Here is a 12,344-nt window from a genome sequence, read left to right as displayed (position 1 = left end):
ATTAAATAAAATATCACAGACTGTACTTTTTCTGTACAGTTGAACTTCTCGTAAATATCCATTCGATCAATTTATTTCATATACTTTATTTTATGTATATAAAAGTTTAAATTTACTGCTTTTGTGCGCATTCGAGTGAATGTTTGTTCCCCTTCCCTTTTTACCTTTCATTGCAGCGAGTGGAAGAGAGGCAGTCGCGCCTTGGCCGCGAACTGCTACAGTCTAAAAGCGATTTGACTCGTAAATGTTATACAGTGCAAAACTAAAGTAAACGAAAACCATTACTAAACGCAATTTAAAGGATTCTAAACCATTTTTGTATAAGCTATAAACATATTATTATTTAAGTGTTAAACTGTGTATTAATAAATAATAAACTTCTTGTATTGATTAAACGTGAATCTTATTTTCTTATTCACATTATCTAATATCTACCAGCTTTAATTTATTATTATTTTAACCATATTACACCGTAGCAAATCCTGAATACGCACACCTGTTTAAATGAAATGATTAATTTATACTACCAAGAATTTATTAAAAAAATATTTTGACTTGATTTTTTTTAAATTGTAATCGTGAGATTTGAATATTGTACCACGAAACCGTTGATACAAATTTTGTAGTGCACAACGTCGTATCTGAAAATGCAGTACTTTTTAAATAGTCCGCTAGATCGCACTACTAAACCAATTTTAGTTATAAGTAAAATTACATGGATTTATGAGTTTTTTTTTATTTTCGAAAGAGTTACAAGGTCCTATGTATAGGTGTGCACAATGCACAGTTAAAGCAATTTGACTTTTATATATTAATTAATTAGATATATTTATTTGTATTATTGATTTTATTGTTAAACGTAGTAACAATAATGACGGTTAAAAAAAATGACCCGCGTGAATGAGTACCGCTACGGTCCTTTTAAGTCTAAGCTTTGAACAAAACGCTGTATGATATTATGATATGACATTCTCGTAATAACAGTTTAGTTTATCGATACATTAAAGTGTTTTATTATTTATGACTTTGTGCTTCAAAATATTTCTTGAGATATAAATGTGAATTTATTTTTAGAATTTCTTTGTTTATTTCAACTTTATGATGCCTTTAAATCTAACCGGTACCTTGTTCTAGACGTTATTTTAAATTACTGTATTCCTTTGAGTTATACCCCTCTTGATATAAAAATATATTTTCGTTTAACGAAAATAATCAGAGAACGTAAATTTACAACGATAAAATTTGTTGTAATTTTTAACACAAACTACCCTGCATCGTATATAGTGTGGCTGATGTAGTTTAAATAATTTATATTCAACTCAAATTTTATACTCTGTCGACTCAGGACAATTTGTAAACTAAACAATTTGTTCAGTTATCGCTGGACAAATTAGACAAATACTCTTACATATTTGTAAAACTCATACAACAGAATTAACCTTTGCAAATCACCTTACAGAAATATGAAACATACAAAACACATATTAATTGCAACATATAATTAAATAAAAAGCATTTAAAACCTACAAACATACTGAAATTCGATCACATACTAAATGAGTTTCCTAACCACACGTAAATGAGTATTATTAGAAATAGCACGACCTAAAACACCACTGAAGAACAAGCTAATTAATAGCCTAAAAAGATGGTATGGAAGAACAATTCCATACATTCAGAAACTAGTTATTTTAATTTATTTTTTAACAAAACACTACTCATTACTTGTAATCGTAATCGACAAAAATTTTTTGAAGAATTATCTTTTAATTTTGTTTACTAATGACATTTATTAATAATTAGATTATTTCCTATTTATAGTGTTTCTTAATTAAAGTGTTATTGCAGAGAAGTACTCGGAATGAAACGGATTTTATATTCAATAACAGAATATGAAGATCTCCTTGATTCAAGTAATATGACAATGGATGACTGGGCAAAAATTGCAAGAGATATATACGTAAGTATACTAGTGAAATAAAAAGTTAAACGAAACATAATATATGATATTACTAAGGACTTGCAACTTAATATAGGTTGAAAGAATAAAAAAAATAACGGTTTATAGGTGAGATTATGTTGTTTAATTGTGTGATAAATAGAAATTAATAAAATATGAAAAACTGTTTAACCCCGAACTGCTAAAATTAATGGCAACCTAGGGTTTTATATAGTTCAGCAGATACATCTACTTTCAAGACGTTAGAAAAAATAGGTTAGGTTGCTCTTTTTAGGAGCCTAGTACTTCTTCTTGTGTGACTATTTTAATCCCTGTAAGAAAACTAATATTTTAGGAGCAAATTTTTAAATTAATCAATATATCAGCTTCAATACTAAAGTATTGATCAGAGACATACAGATTCCATTTGGGTGTTCCCAATCTCCTAAGGGATTATAATCGGGTTTGGCACTTGTTTGAAGTAACACTAAGTTTTCCTTTGGATGTAATTATTTGTTTAATACTAGAATTTTTCTGTGGAAAGATATCTTTTTCTCACCAGCCACTCCTTTTTCTCTTAGATAAATATTGTAATTAAAAAAACCAGCAAAGAGTAACATAACTTTTCCGTCAAAGCTGACTTTGTCTTGACAAACTGCTGCTTAGGAAAAAAATTAAGCGGAACATTTAAGTGTGTGAGTATGGAAGTAAAAAATTATCTAAAAAAAATGATTCCGCTCTGAGTAAAACTTTTGAGATACAGAACCCAAAGTGACTGTATCTCCCCACCCTGTGAACTAATTGTAACCAAAACTAAATGTCATAAATGATTCATATTCAGAAATTATTGTGCTAAATTTCATAAAAATTGTTTTATCTGGTTTGAAGACATCAAACAAATCATAGGAGATGCAAAAGAATTAGTCTTATTATCCTTCACTCTAAATTCTTTTGAGAACCATTTGCCTCTTCCTCAATAGTAACTTGTCTTTCTTTCAGAACAGTATCCTATACTCGTTCAATATTAGTTGTAACTTTAGACAAGTGTCTGGCTCCTTCTTGTTCTTTCCAGCCCTGGCAAGAGCAACTGTTAAGGGTGTATGGAACATAAGAGAACATGAGATATGCATCTCCTGCTCCCTTGACTGATTTTGAATAAAATTAAAAGGCATAAATCTCCCTGTATGCAGAAATAATTGTGCTTAATTTCAAATTTCATTCTAATTCATCCATCAAGTTTGGAGATGCCAAGAAGAAAGCAGGCCAGCCTACACCCACCCACACACACACACACACACACACACACACACGCACACACACACACACACACACATATATATATATATATATATATATATATATATATATATATATACATACATGCATCATTCTAGAATTGTTTAATGCTAAAATTATGGTATTTTGGTTTTTGAGTTCAAGAAATGTCAAAAACTGCAAAAAACTAATAAGCAAAATTTGACCAGTTAACATACTTTCCCTTGTGAAGAATAGTTACACAGTATAACTGTAAGCAGGATAGTTCTGTGGTGTAATAATTTCAAAATGGTTCCGGGATATAATAATAAATTTTATACCATGATAATTAAAAGAGACAAAGATAAAAAAAGGCCAACATGGATTGAAGTCACATGAAGGATTTTTACTGATATTTTGATACCTTAACTGCAAAAATTTTTCTTCTAGATATTACTTACTATTTTATGAATCGGCAAGTTTTTGAATATAGTTTCAAAAAACAACTGGTTACTGGCAAATTTATTAACTTTAAGTACACTCATAAGGAAACTAACAAAAAAAAAAAACCATCTGATAATTTAGATTCTTAAATTGTGACACTCTCACAATGTATCATTTAATAATTAAGATTCTCATTCAAAATTAGAGCTTTTGAGGCTTTATCTCAACAAAAAAATTAAATTAAAATTTTGTAATCAGCCGGAGGAAGTAAGTAACATTTAATTTATAGATCTTTTAGATACAAAATCAAATAACAGTTTTTAAAACTACTTGAAACAAATAAATTAAATCTCCAGCAAACTTTTCATAAAGTCAAAGGAAATCATAAGTGGTGTACACATATGCAGGAAAGCACATGGAGTTTAAAAAATGTACTTTCTTTCCTCTATCTCAAATTTACATGTTTTTTATAATTATAATGATTTTTTTTTCCAGCAAAGTTACGAACAGTTTGATGGTTTTGTCATTCTTCAAGGTACAGATACATTACCGTACACTGCATCAGCCCTTTCATTTATGTTGGAAAACCTTGGAAAAACCGTGGTGATCACAGGAGCACAGGTTAGAGAAGATTTACACTTAGGTAGAGAGAGAGTAATGGACAGCACCAATATTGTACCCTGACCTACTGTGTACTAAATAGCTAAGCATTTAGATATAATCGCAGTTATCATCTCCAGTGTGGGTCTAGGTGAATAGATTATACTTTGGTTGAGAACTTTATGTGGTAAACAATTCTGGAGATAGGCGAGGTTATTTATTTTAAGAAACAAATACTGTTCTCAGGCAGCTTTGTTATTTATCTTCAGAAAAACAGTTTTATGTCAGCCTATTTATATTTAAGCTGGTCAATAAAAAATTTCAGTTTCATGTTATGGTGCTCTCAGTTTGATAAATGGCATGATTTCCCCTGGAATTTTAGGTAAAATTGTCTGGAAGAGATTCATTGTCTGGAAGAGGTCTTTAAACTTTAATCCATGGAGGTATTGTTTGGTATTGCAATTCCTTCAAGGGTACTGCATCCTTTCTCACCATCCACCTCTTTTTCTTATACTTTATACCTCTCCTTCACTTGGGGTTCTGTGGTTAAGAGTAAAATCCTGCTAGGTCCAGTTTAAGAATACCGGGATCTGAAGAACCAATGCTTTAATAATTACAGAACTTAAATTGATCTGTGGAAACTGTCTTATGTCAAGAGCTGATAGACATTATTAACTGCATTCTCTTTGGGCAGTCAACCTTACTTCACATTCTTTTATATGCGGTGCAAAGTTCCTTGGTACATTCCACATGTTACTAAATAATAATTTTATTAATAAAAGACTCAATTATAAAAATATATCCTCCAAATTAAAATTGATTTACTCTTACTAAAGAGTAAATAATAATTAATAATAATAATAATTTGATTTAATAATGATAATAATTTGTAATATTAAACAGAAGAATTAAATAATATATTTGTTTTTAAATTTTAAAGAATTTTTTAGAAGTAGATTTAAATATTAAAAAACTAATATTTAACCTTAAATTATTTACAATTGAAAAAATATTTAAAAACAAAATTACCAAATTAAAATTTTTAATATATATACAATATAAATTCTTAAAAATAGAAATATCAGATCCCTTTTTTAATGTATAAACAATCAGAAAGGATATAATCACCCAAACATCAAAACTGCTAAAAAAATGTATAGTACATATAAATAATAAAAGTTAAAATAGGACTTCTGAAGGGAAACAAAATATTACCTCTTAAATACCAAATTTATAAATGTAAAAACCCCAATTAAAAATGTAAGTAACCCCAATAAAACTAACTATGAAAAAAGTGAATAAAATCATTATTTATCATAAATGAATTTAATAATTCATCAAAAGAAAACTAAGAAATGACATTCATTTAAGTTTTTATTTATATATGTTAGAAAAGTATGGGAATTCTTAAACAACTTTGCAACAGTTATATAGGAAAATGAAATTTAGAATTCTTATATACCTCGAAGCAATGTAATTTTGATATAAGACTATCACACCACACACATCTATGGGAAAGCAACTAAAAAAAATTTAAATGGAAAGATTGGATTTTTACATAATTTAAAAGGCATTAAAAATCTAAAATTTTGAGGTAAAATTTCAGGCTCTTAACAACTAACTAACCTTAGCCAGTGTAGCAGCCATTTAAACAATATACTTAGTCAGAAAAAAGTCTTATTGTATATATTTATTAATTTATTCAGCAACAGAAGACATCCAATAATATTTTAATTATTTTTATGAAGGAAAGGTAATTAAAGATAAAATGATAAAAAAGTCATACCCTTGCCAGGAATTTAATCTAACAATACCACCATATCCTTATTTGCAGGGATTCGTGCAGTGCTCTCCAAGCTTTAGAAGGTTTGTATTCTAAACATCTTCTCATTTCCAAGATCTATACTATACAATCACTCGAGTTGAACAATCACAACAGACAAGTGAGTGTCTGCTGGATCCCTAGCCACATTGGAATTCTGGGTAACGAAACATGTAGATTCCACTGTTAAAGATGCATGTAGTCAACTGTACTTCACCATTCGTATTACTACATCTGACTTTATTAATCATGTAACACATGCTACTCGTGATTAAAGTGGACAAGGTAACTGAACTGTACAGTCGATAATAAACTTCGATTTATCAAAGATACTGTGATGCCATGGGACTCCTCATGCAGTAAATTTCACCAAGACGAAGTGGTCTTCTACCGTTTGGAGCTGGGACATACGAGAGTTAGTCGCGGGTTTTTGATGTCAGGAGAAAATGCTCCAATATGCATACGATATGACAGCCACTTGACTATGCACCACATGTGGATTGCATAAGTTATGTGGCCTTGGGTCTTAAATATAAATTGCCCAGAAACATTTGATGAATTCTGGGCAACAATAAGGAAATTTTAGACCGGGTATTGTGTTTTCTTAAGGCCTTCCATTTATACTTGGGTATTAGCTTTACTGTAGTGCGTATTGGCTCTTCATGCTAGTTGCCATGTAGCAGTCAGAAGCTTTATTGTTCTGATTAAGAAATAAAATAAGATATCTGTTTGTTTTACTGCAAGAAATGTGTTGTCGGCGATGATAATGCCAAAGCATTTCTCACCCAGAAAACAACCAAAAAAAAGGAATTTAATCCAGGACCAGCTCAATAAATAAATAACTATTTTAATCAGATCATAACATAATAGATCATGTTAGGACTACATAATAGATCGTACATAATACATAAATTGATTGTAAATCATTATATAGATTACACCATGGATAAGAATAGATACTTTCCAAGTATCTACCTAAACAGATCAAAAGAAACCATAATAAAAACATGATCATAGCAGTATCACAAAATACATGATTAATTATAAATAAAATATACATGTGATTTAAGTCCATATTAATTATTTAAAGTAAAAACACATGAAATAATGTTAATAGTAAATATGAAAACACTAAGTATAAAAATAACTACAAAATAGTTTAGAATTCAGAAAGCATTAAGGAAAATTATTTGAGCATAACGTGTATATATATACAAGTACTTGTAGCTTGTACTTTTATTTGAGAATGTACTGAATTATGTTAAAAAGGATGTCAATTCAGGGGTTTTCCCCTGTTAATTTTTTAATTACTATTATTTAAAACTTCTTTGACAGAATAATAATATTGTTTCTGAAAAAGAAAGTCATTTTATTGTATTTGAAATAATTTGATGAGACAATTTTTTAAACGGTTCTGTAGTTTTTTTAAAAATGGCACTGAAAGCATAATAACACTGTTCTAATCTAAGTTGAAGTATTATGTTGAATTACATAAAAAGAATGTTGTCTGATTTGTTAAAACTTTTTAATGAGTAAGTAACTATTCTTTTAGCAAAGATTGCCCGATCGTAGATATAAAGTGAGATTACATTTTTAATTTTCTAAATACCAGTCTACATAATTCGTACTTATGGGTGCCAAATGGTGATCTGACATGCTATTTTTGTAACTTGAAACCTCATTCTGACTTTTTTGAGGGAATCGGGTTTCTGGATGGGAGTTAGCACGGTGATCTTTCCTTTTCCTGTTTAGCCTCTGGTAACTACCGTTTAGATAATTCTTCAGAGGATGATATTGTATGAGTGTAAATGAAGTGTAGTCTTGTACATTCTCAGTTCGACCGTACCTGAGATGTGTGGTTAATTGAAACCCAACCGCCAAAAAACACCGGTATCCACGATCTAGTATTCAAATCCATGTAAAAATAACTAGCACGGTGATCTACCCCATATCAGCGACCACAATAACAACTTGTCAAATTATTAAAAAATCAAAATTCTATTTTCTTTATTTTGAAATATCAAAATCAATCATCAACAAAAATTCAATAATAAGTTCAGATACTTAGGTAAAAAATATTAAAACACCTAATTTCATACAAATCATAGCAGTGGTTTTCAAATATTTTCATCAAAACTTAAAGAATGCAGCTTATGTAGAAAAATTGACATTACAAATCTGCTGTATGAGTAGAGGCAATTTACATAAAATGAATTGAATATTGAAAATTACTGTAATGAATTTCATTTTCAATTGAAATTGAATATTATCTTGCCTAGTCTTTTTTACGGCTGTTATATACACAAAGTACCTGAGATAAAAGTGATATTAGTTTTAGTGGTGTTCTAAAAGTAATATCCTTCACTGCACCAGCCCTACTGGTGATCAGAGTGAAAGTGTTAGTTGTATAGCTGAACATTACCTGCATTTTAGTGAACTTAGTATGCCGATGTGCAACAGTATGATTGACTCTGTAAATATGGTAACTGTTTTGTTTTTCACTTTTCTTACTAATCCTGGTATGAGATGTTTGTTATATTTAGAACAGCTATGCCGATTTCAAGAGCAATTTGTATCTCATTTCGGGTAAGTAAATAAAGCTTGATGATGGTTCCTAACATACAATGAATTAAATTTTTTGATAAATTTGATTGTAAATATATTCAGAATACATGTTTGACATGTACTACTATACCTACTTATACTACTTATACATGTTCTTCCTATACTACCAACTGCAATCAGATAATATACCTCTACCCTCTAATAATATATATCCAGATAATATACCCTGCTATAACTCGCTATTACTCTACATTCATTTATTACTTCCCTTATACAGCATCCCTTCTCTTTATGTCCCTAATTCCTTGGTTTCTCTGCATCTGTGTGCATTTACCTCCAACATTTCTGTCATTTTTTCTCTGTTTATTCCACTTCACAATTTCCAGCTTCAAAATCTTTCCTATCCTTGTAATTCTCATCCTAATGCTTCTTTTCTCCCTTTTCCACTAAGGAATTTCAGTTTTCCTGCGTGTAGTTTGCTTCAGTTTCTTTCTCTCATTCTCTATGTTTCTGCACTTTATTACGGGAAAGCTTCAAGAATCCAATAATTTAAATAATTAAGTATTTATTATTACTTAATAAGTTAAGAATAAGACAAATAAAACAATAACAATATGAATATTCCACCAGAAAAATGGGCATCGCATTACCTGTATAATAGTATATTATCAATAAGCTCTCATTTATTTATCTTATTATAAAATAAATAAATATAATTTTTACCTCATCATTATATACAGAACATTCAAAAAGTGACACAACCTTATGGGAAAATGAGTAAGTTGCAACAGTAGTTGTTGAAACCGGCCTCCATTATGCGATTCACATAATCAAATACAACGTTACATACTCTTACACGCATGTAACTTTTGTTGAGGAATTGCAGCGACACATTGTTCAATTTCGCTCTGCGATTCGAATGGTGTGAGGATGAGTTTTGTGAACGGCATCCTTAAGGTATCCCTGCAAGAATGAATCAGGAAGGGACACCATACTTTTCCATGAAAGCATTCTGGGTCTGGGCATAACTGGCACATCTAATGTGTTGGGAAATGATGAATATTCTCTGCTGCATTGTGTAACCAATTTTTCCTCAATTTGCTTCAATTAAACCTGCAACAAAAGAAGGAAACATTCTTTCATAAGGTTACTTTTTGAACACTATTTAATAAAAAAAACATAAATATTATCATTTATTCATGAAATTAACATTACTGGGTATTATTTTTATACACACTTATTATTCATTTTTTTTAGATTCCAATCTTTGAAATTCGAAGTGATGGAATCGAGAACTTGTTAACCTCTGTTATTTTTGCTGGAAATTATGTAATACCTGAAGTGACAGTATATTTTAATTATAAATTATTTAGAGGTAACAGAACAATCAAAATAAGTTCGGGAAGTTTCACAGCATTCGATTCACCAAACTTTCCTCCATTAGCAAGTGCTGGAATTAATTTTGTAGGTAATTAATAATATTAATTAAAAGATATTTTGAATAGTTACGTCATTCACATAGATTAAAATATCAACTGGAATAACCAGGATACAATTTATTTATACAATTTATAAATAATAATACAATTATTATTTATTAATTATATGCGTAATAGTGAGAAATAATATACATCTGGATAACTTTGGTCAACTTTTAAATTGAATTTAATTTAATCCAAATTCACTTCAATTTAAAAATTGATTAGATGAGTCAACCTCAAGTTACTTGATATGAAAACTTTACAGTGAATTTAATGAAATTTTGCTGCATAAGTATTCTTTTAAAAATTAAAGTTATTTATTTTAAGTATGACGTAAATCATTTCAGGGTTAGCTGAATGAATGGTAATTTTAATAACAAAAAGAAATATCCAACCTAATATCACATAATTATGTTTATTTAAATAAATGGAAAAAAGTGATTAATCGTGTAAAAGAATGAATGAAGAAAATATGCAAAATTTCAGCCAATTATATCTAGAGATATAAAATTTATATTGTGGACCAACATATATTTGTTGTTCTAAATATAACAAAAAAGAACTGCTTCATCATCAGTCTAGAATTATCAAGGCAAACTGGAAAAAGGTTGGTTATAACATTAAAAAGCATAAAATAAGTGAATAAAAAGAAAGAATGGTTATTGTTCATAAAATTAATAATTATATAAAGTAACAGTGATGCAAGTACAGATAGATACCAAATAAATAAAATTAGCACAGGATGAAAACAATTTTTAAGATATTAACTGAAAAATTATCTTACTGAAATTAATCTTGTTTAAGATTCATATTATTTATCAAATTATATCTTAAATTTTATTAAAATAAACCACCTAGTACAAAATATTGAGATAAGAGATATCTTGGCTTAACTTTACCATGAAGTACTTTCTTGGGATCCTGCATCCTCAGTCACGATTGAAATGTTTAATTAAACTGCATATTAAAAATTTAAGATATTAAAATAATAACATTTTTGAGGAGGTGGATCCCATGAAAGTACTTTCACAGTAAAATTAAGGAAAGATACGTCTTATCTCAATAATTTTTACTATGTGGTCTATTTTAATAAATTGAAAATTATCTGAGCAGGTTAACTAAAGGGTAAATAATTATGTAAATATTTAGATTATCTAAGTATTCCAAATTAAGTATAAAAGTAGTAAATATAGTAGTATTATAAAATTAGAAATTTAATTCCTACATTAAGTACAGTTAAATCTAACTTTTTAACCTGAAAAAACTTTAATGAACCTCCTCCATTTTATTTGAAGTTGTTAAAAAGTTAATTTTCCAGTAAGGAAATATTTTTATTATATTATTACTTAATTGTAATACTGAAATATATCTTAAAATCATGTGAATACCTTAATAGTCTTTACAATTTTAAAGAGAATTCTCTAAAGTATATACACACAACTAAAATCGTGTGATTAAAACTTCTACGTTCAAATATTTTGCTATATTTTAATGTGTTTCAAATTAGAAAGACTTCACAGTATACATATAAATATGATGAATTAAAAAATTGATAATATATGTTGTCTGAATGATCGTTTTTAATTGTGATGTTACAGTAAACTACAGAGAAGTATTTCGATCATGTAATATGGAAAAGTTTAAAGTCCATACAAAATTAAACAGAAATGTGGGACTATTAAGGATATTTCCCAGTATTTCAACTCAAACAGTAAGTAATTTATAATAATTTTAAAATATATTTTATTTTTTATAATCGGGAAAAATTATTTTGCGTTAATTGAATAAAATATAAAATTTTATTATAAACTTGCTACTTTCTTGTCAGTTCTAATATTTGTCATATCAACACGTCTGGAATAAATCTGTAAACTGATGTCAAGTACAACCCAAACGTCCCATAATATCTAAAACATCTCAGGAAGTAGTACACTAAAAAAATAAAATGATGCAACAATTGAACAAAATACAAGTAAATCAAAATATTGAACAAAATACAAGTAAATACAAGTAAATCGATGTAATGTAATAAATTAATTCCAATACATCACCTTCATGAAATAATATCGGACTGTATCCTTATAGAAAGAAAACTCAGCACGTATGGTTAACAACACAGGATTAATGCAATGTATAAAAAAATTATCCAACATTATTCATTTTTAATGACAAAAAAAATTACTACTAGTAAATGATGTTACCTAAAACTACAGTGCAAAACAACAGTTGTTAATGTCAC

At 28.6% G+C, this 12,344-nt stretch overlaps 1 protein-coding gene across 1 annotated transcript in view; it reads left to right on the top strand.

Annotated features, from left to right (window-relative positions):
- LOC142325598 (L-asparaginase) overlaps positions 1–12,344 on the top strand; it is a 90,768-nt gene that overhangs the window by 58,687 nt on the left and 19,737 nt on the right. Inside the window, exons 3-6 of the mRNA XM_075367542.1 lie at positions 1,849–1,960; positions 4,133–4,258; positions 9,882–10,092; positions 11,704–11,816. Coding sequence (XP_075223657.1) covers positions 1,849–1,960; positions 4,133–4,258; positions 9,882–10,092; positions 11,704–11,816 — 562 coding nt within the window. The remainder of the gene's footprint in view (positions 1–1,848; positions 1,961–4,132; positions 4,259–9,881; positions 10,093–11,703; positions 11,817–12,344) is intronic.

The sequence above is a fragment of the Lycorma delicatula genome, chromosome 5 (genome assembly GCF_047948215.1).
Source record: "Lycorma delicatula isolate Av1 chromosome 5, ASM4794821v1, whole genome shotgun sequence".
Lineage (NCBI taxonomy): Eukaryota > Metazoa > Arthropoda > Insecta > Hemiptera > Fulgoridae > Lycorma > Lycorma delicatula.
The sequence above is the reverse complement of the archived record's forward strand: the minus strand, read 5'-3'. Positions and strand labels throughout refer to the sequence as shown.